Source organism: Gymnoscopelus braueri (genome assembly GCF_963280865.1).
Source record: "Gymnoscopelus braueri genome assembly, chromosome: 17".
Lineage (NCBI taxonomy): Eukaryota > Metazoa > Chordata > Actinopteri > Myctophiformes > Myctophidae > Gymnoscopelus > Gymnoscopelus braueri.
Window position 1 is genome coordinate 21,309,132 of NC_137617.1, and position 13,368 is coordinate 21,322,499.

General features: G+C 38.0%; 2 protein-coding genes across 2 annotated transcripts in view; both read right to left on the reverse strand.

Annotated features, from left to right (window-relative positions):
* Nucleotides 1–173: 173 nt before the first annotated feature.
* dmc1 (DNA meiotic recombinase 1) lies at nt 174–7,685 on the reverse strand (the record flags this gene model as incomplete). The annotated part of the gene is made up of 13 exons (XM_080456406.1): nt 174–518; nt 877–993; nt 1,240–1,300; nt 3,039–3,153; nt 4,170–4,243; nt 5,069–5,160; nt 5,532–5,604; nt 5,686–5,727; nt 5,946–5,998; nt 6,269–6,351; nt 6,526–6,672; nt 6,916–6,960; nt 7,626–7,685. 13 exons carry the CDS (start codon nt 7,683–7,685, stop codon nt 449–451), a joined length of 1,032 nt encoding a protein of 343 aa, XP_080312532.1. The 3' UTR covers nt 174–448.
* A 2,092-nt stretch (nt 7,686–9,777) lies between these two features.
* tomm22 (translocase of outer mitochondrial membrane 22 homolog (yeast)) overlaps nt 9,778–13,368 on the reverse strand; it is a 4,484-nt gene continuing 893 nt past the window's right edge. Inside the window, exons 2-4 of the mRNA XM_080454480.1 lie at nt 12,630–12,748; nt 11,679–11,796; nt 9,778–11,232 (exon numbers count right to left, since the gene is read on the reverse strand). Of these exons, the coding sequence (XP_080310606.1) occupies nt 11,161–11,232; nt 11,679–11,796; nt 12,630–12,748 (309 nt within the window). The 3' untranslated portion in view covers nt 9,778–11,160. The remainder of the gene's footprint in view (nt 11,233–11,678; nt 11,797–12,629; nt 12,749–13,368) is intronic.

The following is a 13,368-nucleotide window of genomic DNA, read 5'->3' on the forward strand; positions in this document are numbered from 1 at the left end:
TATCATTATCACCACCATACTACCCTCATAATGTATTATACTATACTGTATTTAGCCAAGATAATAAGTTTAAACAGTTTTTTGATCTCATGCACACAAATGAGGCCACCTTATCAATAAACACTGAACAGAATTGACAACAAACTCAAAATGATGATTAATTTAATTCCACCATGAATACTGAACAAGCAAACACCACCAATCAATCATCATAGAAACAATAAATACAACAGCCTTAAATAAACAAATAAATACAAATGCCTTAAATTGTACTTAGTTTAGCCTTAAATTACTGAATAAATACAAATGCAAAATGCAATATAAATACAAATGCAATACAAATGGTACTGTAGCACAACATGAACATACTGTATGTCATGTACCGTATAACTGAAATAAACTTTAAATTAGTAACAGTGGATAGGAACAGTCACTGCATATGGTCTCTTCATTCTTTGGCATCTGCAATACCCCCAGCTGTAATGGCAAAAGTGGCCTCATTCTCTGGCATATCAGGACTAGAGGACATAATGGAAAAGAGAAGACACATCACTGCCACATCAGCTCACTAGTATTACAGGGGTTATACAGGGTTTCATACAGCCCCCCCCCCCCCCCTTCACAGGTCAGATAGGGTGAAGAGGTTGTGCAAACCCTGCTTTTATTCCTATACATTTTATCAGACTGTATACTGTAAGCTGTAGAGAAACTGGGAAAAAAATTACTCCAAAGTTTATCTGCTGCTCTGCCAAATGCAAGTAAGTGAGTTGGATTGTCCTAGGTCTAAGTTAAGCCTGGATTAGGTGGCAGGCAGTGCTATGGCTCCCTTGAATACAGCATGTTCTTCTGAACTTACACAAAGGCTGTGGTAAGTACCTGTCAAATATCTTGGCAATTCTTAGTTCTGCGCGCCCCTTCCTCAGGCTGATCCTTGTGGTGGAGGCGTGGGCCAGGATGTGCCCTCCAATCGGCTTCTTGGGATCAGCTTGAAACCTGGAATGGGAAAAATGAATAAACAACCAATTAAAAAACAAACAAAATGCTCTCCTGTTCTCCCTTGATCACACTTATTGCGGTGAATGTGTTGTTGTCTGAAGTTATTTCATTTTAAATGAGATTATCACTGGATTTACAGATGTGTGTTTTACAGAATTAAATCTATTTATTGAGAATTTCCGGATCTTTGCACAGAACTTTGTTCTTACAGACTGTGAATGTGGCATGAATGTTATTTCTTACGTCATTCCTGCACCAGGATCAGCGGTCATCTGGTTTGTGACGAACACTGCTACATTGTACTCTAGAAGCAACACGTTTATAGGCAATGAGATAGATGTCATACAGTACATGGTACATTATGCAGTACATGGTAGCCTCTCAAAGCCTAATGCCATCATTTAGAATATTTATTTGTGACACTGCCGAATCAACTAGGATTGACAAAAACATGAAAAGTCAATTAACCCTTTAAGACCGGGAAAGCATAATTTGTGTCATTTTAAGATTTCTTTGGCTATTCAAAAATAGCAGATATACAAGCAATCGTGAAAGTTTGTGCAAATCTTTTGAATATATATACAGTATAATTTTTCAAAGCGATGGCTTCTGGGGATTCTACAAAATGTCTTCTAAATCCTACCAGTTTTTTTTTATTAAACGAATGTTTCTATATCAGTGGTTCTCAAACTTTTTCATGTCAAGGACCCCCAAATTTATATTTATTTGGCCACAGACCCCCATCTCAAAATACGTTGTTCCAGGGACCCCCAGACACAAAGATTTGAGTTAAAAATGCATATATATATTCAAAGATTTGCAAAAATGTTCACGATTTAAAACAAATAAATAGTAGATCTACAAGCTCATAGTGCGGCACCGAGTGCCGCACTATGAGCTTGTATATCTGCTATTTTTAAATAGCCAAAGACATCTTAAAATGACACAGATGCGTTCCCTTCCCAGTCCTCTTAATGGGTTAAAGGGTGTTGGTGTCAGTTTCTGTTTTTCAAAATGATGGAATATCAGTCTCCGTATGGATTTAAAACTGTGATCTTTCTGTTATGTGATGGTTAAGGCTGCAACTATCGCTCATCTTCTTAGCGATTATTCTATCTATTACGTGTTCTATTAATCAAATAATTGAGAAGCTCTTTTTTGGGAGGGGGGGGGGTTGCTTTTACATTTCTTTTTTTGACAAATCAACATGAATTAATTCTAATTGATCTTTTATAATCAGCAAAATACTTAAGTCTTATGAACACATTGCCCGCAATCAGATTTCCCCCCCCCCCCCCCCCCCCCCCCCGATTCTACGAGACCCCAGTGTGTGTAATGAGGGGATCACCGTGAGGACGGTGATCACGGAAAATATTCTGTGACTACTTGAAAAGGTAAGAGAATCGTAAAAAATGCTGGCAGAGGCTTGTACACCAATGTCTTACACACATTTATACTGGCAGGATGGTGCACAGAGGTATTAACAACAGATGGTCATTCCTTACATGGGCTTTATTCTATAGCTGACTCACACACAGTCGGCATGTTCGAAATAGGTTTGCATGAGTCGGCTGTTTGTAAGGAGTTTGTCAGGGAGAGGAGTTTGACAGGAAAGAACAGGTGATGATTGTTGCACCTACAATGTCATTCAATTAATCAATACCACAATGACTGTTATATGAATTTTGGCCACCACAGGCTGCAGCCTGTTTTAGGAAACCCCTGGCAGTGAATGTGTTAACCACTTAAGCCCTATTTTATATGTCACTGTACAACACTGTCACGTAAAAATAGCAAATAGTCTATCTACAAGCTCACAATGCATTGCGGTGCGACACGTTGTGAGCTTGTATTCCGTCTATTTTCGTTATCCATGTACGCCGAATGAAAACACATATATTTTCCTATAAATAACTCAAAAGGAAACCCTGGCTGAGACCTTAAACGTTTTTTTACAGACTGGAGAAGAAAATGATGAGAGAAAATGTAAAGGCATATGAAGGAAGGGAAGAAAGAAGAGATAAGGTGGCTGCGGTTCAGACCTTCAGAGATCTTCTGCAGCCTGGAGAGCATTTGGGCCAGTTTCTGCTGCCGCTCAGCCAGCTCCCCGCGGCCAGAGAAGTCCACCCGGAACAGAGCCATGATGGAGTCAATGATCTGATGGCCGAGAGATGAGGTGCAGGGGGTAGACAGACACCATTAATCTATATCATTGCAGGTATCGTCACTGTCGGATCTTTTTATGTTTTTGGGCGGTGAAACCGCCCCTATAAGTGAGATTTGGAAAAATGTACATTTTCCTGCGCTGTGATCTGGGCCCAGGAAATTTGTACAATTATCCTGCGCTGTGATTGGCCAATCACAGTCTATTCAGGACTGTGATTGGCCAGTGTCACATGACACATGTGCATAGCCCTATATAATAAACCATAACTTGAAAAAAACCAAGATTTGGTTTTTTTCAAGTTATGGTTTCGTCCATCATAAAGAGTGTTTCAATAAATGTATTTATCTTTTGTACATGATTGGTTGACTCCATTCAGTATTGTGATTAGCTAGCAAGACACCGCCCACTTCACACAGGGTGTGATTTTTTTGATAAATTATTGCCTTCTTTATACCTCGTCATAGAATAATGAAAAAGTAGCGAAAATAGCCGATACACAAACTCTTGTTGTTGATCTGCAATTTATGCTATTTTTGAAAACCTTTGTTTTTTTTTGCTTCTTTGCCCCAAAATAGGGATGCCAGATTCAAAGTGGTTAAGTCTGTCTGTGCGTTTTATAAATATCAACCAATGAAAAGCTTGTGACTAAATAATATCTACCTAGCCATTGGAACACAGGTTCTTTTTTTCCATTTCCTGAAAAGTAACGGTTTTAGACATACATGGACATTATGCTTTGCTTGGCCTGACACACACATGATCATGTGAGGATCACAGGTGTGTTGTAAGGGAACCATGGCTCTTAACTTTGTAATATTGGTGACCTGGGAATTTAAATTCATTCCACACTTCTACAAATCACATATGAGAGTAAAAACAATACAATAATATTCCACCTATAAACCTTCACAGAGGAGAAGATTACATCTTGAAAAACTAATGAAAATCACTGAATAAAAACAATCCTGATGATGATTAATTCCTGCAAAATGTTCCTTTCACATACCAGAAGTTTGAAAACTCCTCCTTCCTCGTGGAACTTGGCTGCTACAAAGTCCAACAGCTCCATCTGATGTTCACCTACAGACAGAGCACAAACTGCCTAAATAAAGCTCAACAAAGTGTGTTGCGCTATGATTCCACTGGGCTGCGGACAAGAACATCATTAATGAAGGAGTTAAATTAATTGAAATTCATTTGAGAAATGAGTGTCTTTGTGCAGAAGTGATGAGTTAACATCATCATAACAAATGGAGTCAGACTGTGAGTTAAATTCAATCTACCTGACACATTGTGCCACAAAATGACAACTTACAGTACGTCAGCTGACACATGCCAGGTTAATGTTAAGGGGTGCTATAAAAACGATTAAAAAAAACTATTAATAAATTATCCATTTTAACAATATAATCGATTTGGGGGGGACATGAAATGCATATTTTTCTTTTCTTTTCTTTTTAAATCTAATAGAGCTGCAACAGTTTATAGTTGCAGCCATAGTAATGTCTTACTAGTAAACGAAAAGCGGACCATTAGTAGCCACTTTATTAGGTACACCTACCCGCCAACATAACAGCATGCGTATGTATAGCATTCTCAACTACTCATAATTACGGCAAAGTGAAGAGTTTCAGTTATTGTTCAACTAAACATTAGAATGGGCAAGATGCATGATCTAATATGTCTAATATATTTTTCATGTCACAAACCCCCAAATTTATTTTCATTATGCAATGGAATGATTCTATCCTAGGGACCCAGATATGAACATATTTTCTTGTAGTAATATATTTTTGTAATAAGTAATGCTTGTAATAATTTCAAGTGAATTGGATTCATTTCATTTAGTAGGCGCTTTATTAGGTAAGTGTACCTAATAAAGCGCCTACCCTACTGTGTACATACTGGTGTAGGCTCGAGCATAGAGCACGTTGTCAAGGACAGCATCGTGGTCCACATGAAACCGCTCAGCGATGTCCTTCAACCTATCTGGACGACTAGAACCAACACCATACAAGTCAAGGGTAATATGGGACTTAAAATAACACAATAACTTTATCTGGTAGTAAAATTATTGATTGTTTATTTTCTTACTTTAAACCTTTCACATGTTTGATGGTGTATGTGAAATGTTTGTAGGAAATGCATAAAAGTGTTACCATTTAATAAGCACATTTTTACACAGATGAGCTGTGTAAAATAATGAAGTACCTTACCTGATAATAAAATGACACATTAATATATAATGAATATGTTAAAATTTGCAGTTGGTACTGTAATAAGACTTCTATAAATACAAAGTCTGAGAACTTCATTCCCAGATAGGGGACATAGAGTCTCCAAGCTACAATGTATGAATAAAGGATACAAGGTGTGCTCTGTGTCGATGAAGATGACTTTGCCGCCGGTGTAGCCATCTTCTCCAGGTAGCTGAGCTGTGACTGAACAACAGTACACACTCAGTCTGAGTCATTCATTTAGTTCACCCAATGTTTTCATTATCTCTTGATTAAATAACTTACCACAAAGTGTGTGTGAGAGCTGGGTTTTCCCTGTGCGGAACTCTGTTGAAATGAATACGTGACAAATACATGTAACACTCTGCTTGTGTCGTTGATCAATAGATAAACAACCACACACGCACATGGCCATATAAAATATGTTACTGCTAAGTTTGAATTGTGTTGTGCACCCTGTATGTCTCATGCAAGATGTAAGAACAAACAAAAAACGCTCATAGCAGAGCACAGCAATATACAAGTGTAGCAGAACAACTCCTCACCTCCAAAGGCCTCTGTGATTGCCATGCTCTCCATACCTCCACCCATCAGTTTGCTGCAGACAGATAACATCCACAGAATATCAGGAGCTGTAACATCAGTCCAGGGAACTAGTAATATTTACACTATTTTGACAACTGAATATTTAGAATAAAACGGGTTTTTCAAAAATAATTGATTACTTGCTAGAATATCTGGTAGCTGGTAGCCAACGGCATTGTAATTTTCCAATACATTCATAATAATGATTTAATTCAATCTAAAACATAATCAATAAGTTGATTAGTAAAGAGAAGCACAAAGAATCATAAACTAGGCTCTTAACTCAAACTCCTGACTCCCGGTTGTGATATGGAACACTTGCTTCCTCTTGGCACTGTACTCAAAGGCAGTCTGGAAACCATTTGTCTACGATGTGAAAAGAACAAACTAAACGGACAATCCATCCAAATTTCCACTCACAGAACAAGTATTATTTTATGTGCACTATTGTGTTTAATAGGTTATGTAATCCTGAAAATGTGGATGAAACATTTTAAAGAAAGTCTGGATGCTCCATGAGCGAGTCCATGTCGTTCTCACCAGCATCTTCCCAGCAGCCTCTTTGATTTTCTCCACCTTGGCCTCTGACAGGCCCTTGATGTTGCACAGGGCCTTTTTAGTGGTCATCTGGATGCCCTTCACTGTGCAGATACCCACCGACTTCAGCTTTTTAATGTCCGCCATGTTCTGTAGACGTAAATGAGAGACAATTATGAGGAAAAAAAACGAAAGAGATTAGTTGCAAGCTGCAGGTGCACATATGGATGAAGTGCAATGGATGCTCGGTAAATGCCTTAAGAATGTATCTGTGTGTGTGTGTGTGTGTGTGTGTGTGTGTGTGTGTGTGTGTGTGTGTGTGTGTGTGTGTGTGTGTGTGTGTGTGAGTGAGTGTTTTTTGTTACATCAATTCCTTATTTAGAGGTAACTCACGATCCCATGTTTCTGCAATAAGTCAATGTCTTGGAAGAAGCTCTCCTGATAGGTGAGACAAAGGGAAACAAAATACAATGACAATAGGTTCTGTTTTTAAAATGTAAAAAAGAAAATTGCCTTGTTATACAGTAACAGCGTATAATATCAGTGGTGTAAAGTAACTGAGTACATTTACTCAATTACTGTACTTAAGTAAATTTTTTAGGTATTTTTACTTTACTGGAGTATTTCCCATTTTCAATACTTTTACTTCTACTCCACTACATCTCTGAGGAAAATATTGTACTTTTACTCCACTACAATTATTTGAAAACTTTAGTTACTACTATTTACTTTTTAGATTTAGATTTGTATTACTAAACATATACATTAACCACTTAAGCTCTATATATATTTTGGCTAAATTGAAAATAGCCGATCTACAAGTTCACAACGTGTAGCATCGCGACACGTTGTGTGCTTGTAGATCTGCTATTTTCAAAAGATTTGTATACATTTTGAAAACTTGAAATGGGACATTCTGCATAATGAGTACTTTTACTTTTGGTACTTCAGTATAATTTGATGACTTTTGTACTTTTACTCAAGTACATTTTGAATACCGGACTGTAACGGAGTATTTCTACATTGTGGTATTGACAATTTTACTTATATATTAATACTTTTTCCATCACTGCATATAATACTCCCTGTTTTCGTATTCTCACCTCATCTTCCTGGGGGCACACAGCATCACCTTCCACCACTTGGTCCTCTGCACATTTCATATTGATGGCAGGCAGAAGCTAAAAGTTGTGATGATAGTTTTGAACTGTCTCACTGGCTGTCAAAGGGCAGCTAGCTTGATGCCAGTAATAAGCAGTATGCCTTTATTAACGTTAGCCTGTCGACTTTTCACTGACAAGTCAGCTATAGCTTTAAGCTAGGTACGTGATTTATCCATTTTCTCTGGCTTTTTAAACAAAAAGGCCTGCTGACATGAACTAACTACAATTCACACAAAAGAATAGCCCCAAACTACTGATAATTAAATAGAAACAGCCTTACACCGTACAATATAAGTATTTAGTTACCTACAGTATCAAAAGGTTAAGTCTAATAGAGGAGAACCTGGTTTGACACTTTGACACTCGCAGGTTGGTTGGGCGGGAAGAATATCGATTGTTCTGCGTCTATAGATCCCATGGTGCGGAGGGACAGCTGGCTGTGATTGGCTGGCTAGTTGTCCGGCAACTGTTGACGTACAATTCCAAATTTGAAGTCATATCTAACTCCGGTGGTGTAAAGTAACTAAGTACATTTACACAAGTACTGTACTCAAGTAAGATTTTGAGGTATTTCTACTTTACTGGAGTATTACCAATTTTCAGTTATTTTATTTCTACTCCACTACATGATCAAAGGCAAAGACTATACTTTTACTCCACTACAATTATTTGAAAACTTTAGTTACCCGTTACTTTGTAGATTGTAGATGACTTTAATTAATTTAATGACTTTAATAATAATGAAACTATTTTTCTTGTAAGATTAACTATATATGAGTTAACACAAACCATTTAGTAAATATTTTAACGTTACACACAACCAAAGTGGTGTAAAAAGTAGCTACTCTATTTTTTTTACTTAAGTAAAAGTATCAATACTGCCATGCAGAAACAAAAATCAAACAGAAATCTAAATGTACTTGAGTAAAAGTACAAAAGTATTGGCATCAAAATATATAATATATATAATAGTACTCATATGCAGAACGTCCCGTTTCACACAAGTTATCATCGCATCGCAACGTGATGCATTGTGACCTTGTAGATCTGCTATTTTCAAACAGCCAAAGTTTAAATAGGGCTGAAGTTATTAATGTATGTTTCATAATAATAATCAAAATCTACAAACTAGAAACTTAAGTTTTCAAATACAGTAATTGTAATGCAGTAAAAAGTACAATATTTGCCTCTGAGATGTAGTGGAGTAGAAATATTGACATTTGGACATACTCCAGTAAAGTAAAAGAACCTCACAATTGTATTTAGGTACGGTACTTGAGTAAATGTAGTGCTTGAATAAATGTACTTAGTTTCTTTCCACCACTGTCATCATAATTGCTGTCGAGGGTACACATTTGGACAAAGTTGTCTCCTCACCTCAGAGGATGGTTGCTTCAAATTACAATACCAACCGTATGCGTTCTGTGACACACTAACTTAAAGACTTCTTACACCACACCAAACATTAAGTATAGACTGGGGCTGCAACTATCAATTATTTTCTTAGCGATTATTCTATCGATTATCTTTCCAAATAATCTAATAATCGACAAGCCCATTTGAATCAACTAAATCGATTTGTTGTATATAAGCTTTGATTTCAAATCACACCATATGCACTTCAATCTAACTTTCACCAGCAAAATATATATATTTTTTATCATCTATTAGCTTAATGAACTTTGTTGCACCCTTAGGATAAACACATAAGCCTACATAGCTTTCCATCTCACTGGTGTTTTTATTAGCAGTCATGTTGAAAACACAGACAGAGATATGCTCCATGAGCAGAGGTAAGAGACTGTAAATTCCAATTGGCCAACATTAGAGAAAAGTAAAACGATTGATGTTCAATTAGACTGGACTGGAATTGTCAGGGTAACGTTTATAATACTAGTATACATTCTTTTAACTGGGCAGATCCTCACTGGGAAATGTGACACAACGTCCAAACTTATAACAGGTTATGGCTTTGACTTAGAAGTAAAGGGAATATGGCTTTTGTGGCATATTCTTAAAACAATCAATCTTTTACATGACCAATAACTACCTGTCTTCACAGGTATTGATCAATTATAAGGTAGTGCTGGGCTCTCAAATATAAATTTAATAAACGACTTTCAAAGTTTAGTATCGACAATTCCAGTGCAGTTGCAGTGCTACTTTACTTTTATGTCAGATATTGTCCAATGCTATTGTAAGGTGCAAACAAAAATGGTAGAGCTAATGTCAACTCTAAGTAATGGGACACCATATTAAGAAACACTGATACCCAGAATGAAACCTCACAAACAATACAGATAGAAATGCACAGTGTAGAGTGGATATGAGTGTGGTTTAGCAGAGCAACTCTAGCCTCCAATCCAGGGGAGCCAGAATGTTGCTGCTTCTCCTTCTAGCTATTAAATGGTAGCCTGTGTTCTAGCCGGATCCCCAGGACTGGAGATGTGAACTACTGACGGACTGATTAACAGTTCACAAATCCAGTGTTGGGGATAAAGAGTACTAACTGGCTTTACTATAATCACACACTGTCATACCAGGTTTACAACTATCTAGTAGAAGAAAATGGTATGGACAGACATGGGCCTCCAGAACTGAGGTTGAGAACGACTGCAACAGAGCTATGAATCATATTTCTATCAGCTATGTAGTATGCATGCTCCACATCTTGGAATGTACTCCAGTTGTGCAGCATTGGTTTTAGTCGGCATGTACTACCATTGATTCTCAACATACAGATGGAACCAATAAATATATCAAATACCAAACAGACGTTTTCAATAGCTTCAAAGGGCAGAATGTCATTACAAGTATCACGCCCACATGGACATTGCTCAGACTGAAAACACACAGACATACAATTGGTATCCTGTAGAACAATGGCTCTCAGCTGGCTTTACTCAGGACCCAAATTTTACCTTCTCTATGACCCCTCCACGACCAAATATAATCAATAACAGAATGTTCTCTTGTCTCTGTTCTTGGTCCATCACATTATGCCAGTGTTTCATGTTTCAGTTTGAACAAAACCCACCAGTTAACACAGCTCTAGAAGTACTTTGGATCTTTCACACACCCTAACCACCTTCACCTGTTGTCCGTAGGGAACATACCTCACTTAAATCACTAGAAGTACATTATTTATATATACTGTATGTATAAAAACAAAATAGACGGACATTGCCCCATGAATTCAGTCTCTGTGAGGTGTTTGAGAAAAGAGAGACAGTGAGAGAGGGGGACGCATTAGACTGCAACACCCAGGAAATGGCAATCATGAAAACCTCCTCCTCTTCAACGGCCCATCCGATTGGCCAGTCCTGGATGTTGAAATAAGCATCATCAGGATAAAGCTTTCACAGTTCCATCATTTCTTCTGGTCATCATCATCATCTTCTTCACCGCCTCTTTTCTGGGCTGTCCCTCTACCGCTGCTAGCGGCAGGTCTCACATTTGTGCAGGGACATCTTCGTCACATTTTGCCAGGTGCAGGTGGCATCATAGGCATGCCTCCAGACATGCCAGTGTTGGGACCGAGAAGGATCTAAAGGGAGAGGAGGATATGATCAGTCTTCACCTGTGCTGGGTAAACCCAGAGCCATATAAGGAGAGTTGCGTCACCTCCGTTCACTTCATCGGGCCAGTCTTCTACAGAGCCTTCTATTGGCGAATAGTGACAAAGCCCTGAACCGGAAGTTTACGGAATGCACTGGAGTTTGTCACTATTTCGAGTTTACGCCATGAACCATGTGACCGGCACCGTTTCTGCCCCCTAGTTGACGTAACTCTCCAATAGAAGGCTCTGGGTATACCCATAGACCCAAAACATGCAGAAGTATAGTTAAGGTTGCCAATAGGTTTAAAGAACAATGACAAAATGTGAAAAACAAGCTATAAAAGTTTGTGCAGCAATTATACTTGTAATTTCAAAGAGGAAGAATTTCAAAAGTACACACACACACACACACACACACACACACACACACACACCTGTCTCTGCTGTTGTAACTGCTGCTGCTCCAGTTGTAGTCTTTCTGTTTCAAACACAACAGGAAGCACCAGGATCATGAAGGAAGTGGTGCCCACCCAGAGTGCTGCGCGGGAGAAACTACATTGCACATACATAAACAGACACACACAAACGAAAAGATGAGAGGAATGAAATGTCTAAGATAAACAGCGACGATAAGTAATAGCTTTAACTCATTAAGACCTGGAACGCATCTGTGTCATTTTTTGATTCGAGCTAAAAGGCATTATTTTACACTTTGGCTATTCAAAAATAGCAGATCTACAAGCTCATAGTGCGGCAAATGAGCTTGTAGATCTGCTATTTTTGAAAAATCAAGAAAATGTGTGCAAATGCATATATTTATATTCTTTTAAAGCGAACATTTTAACTCAAATCTTTGCTTCTGGGGGTCCCTGGAACAAAATATTTTGAGATGGGGGTCGGCGGCCAAATACATATAATTTTGGGGTTCCTTGACATGAAAAAGTTTGAGAACTGATATAGAAACGTACGTTTTTCAGAAAACTGTTAGGATTTAGAAGACGTTTGTAGAATCGGCTTAAGGTCATAATGGGTTAATACTATTACTAGAGGGACATTGCAGGTATAAAAAATATATATTGTATACCTTGTTGCATACATTAGTTTATGACTATGTGATGTGTGGTCACAAAACAGCAAAAGTGGCAGAAGTCAGCTCCAGTAAGTGCGCTGCCCTACAAAGCAACTAGCTGCAATATTTTTACAAGCTAGAAGAAGTTGTGAATAGGGCTGGAATAGTATAATTTAATAGTACACCCACACCATCACGTTACATAAGAACACTAGATCATTTCAGCAACAAGAGTAATCATTTCACTACTTGCAATCTTTCAGGGCAGTGTGGAATGGATCTCCCAATGTGGAAGAGACATACTGACATAATGTACCTGTAGAAGTTCTTGGCAAGAGAGACAGAACAATGCGCGGACACCTCTGCAGCACTGCGAACCGTGTCAGGGAACATCTCTGTCAAACCCCAGAGCCTCTCCATCAATGTCTCATCCAACTGACAGACAGAAAACAAAAAAACACATTGTTCACTGCGTGTCTTCAAATAAAAACGTTTTTTTTTTTTTGCAGTGCAGTGTGCACTGGATTATTCATATCTATCTACCACACACACACACACACACACACACACACACACCCCCCCCCCCCCCCACCAAATTACAGGAAAAACCTGAATAAATGAGTGGAGGAACATAATAAATCTAACAAACATAACATATCATCCATACAGGTGTACTGCATGATAACATCATACCATGCTCTGTGCAGGTCTACTTGACCTCAATTTTGGATCAAGGGCTTCAGTCACAAAGAAAATATGGCTCAACTAGCTATAGTGTTTCTACACTGTAGGAACTAAAATGACACCTGCACTTCAATCTAATGTAAAGTCATCAATAAATAATAGGGTTGGAAATGATGATCCAAATTTCACCTTCAATGTCCATGATGATTGTGCATTAGTGCCATAAGTGAGAAAACAAAACAAAATAACTACTCTTTTAAATGTCAAATTACCTAACTGCCAGCATTGATCCAGAGCGAAATCGAAGGATTATTCGTTAGCAATGGTGTAAAGTAACTAAGTACATTTACTTAAGTACTGTACTACAATTT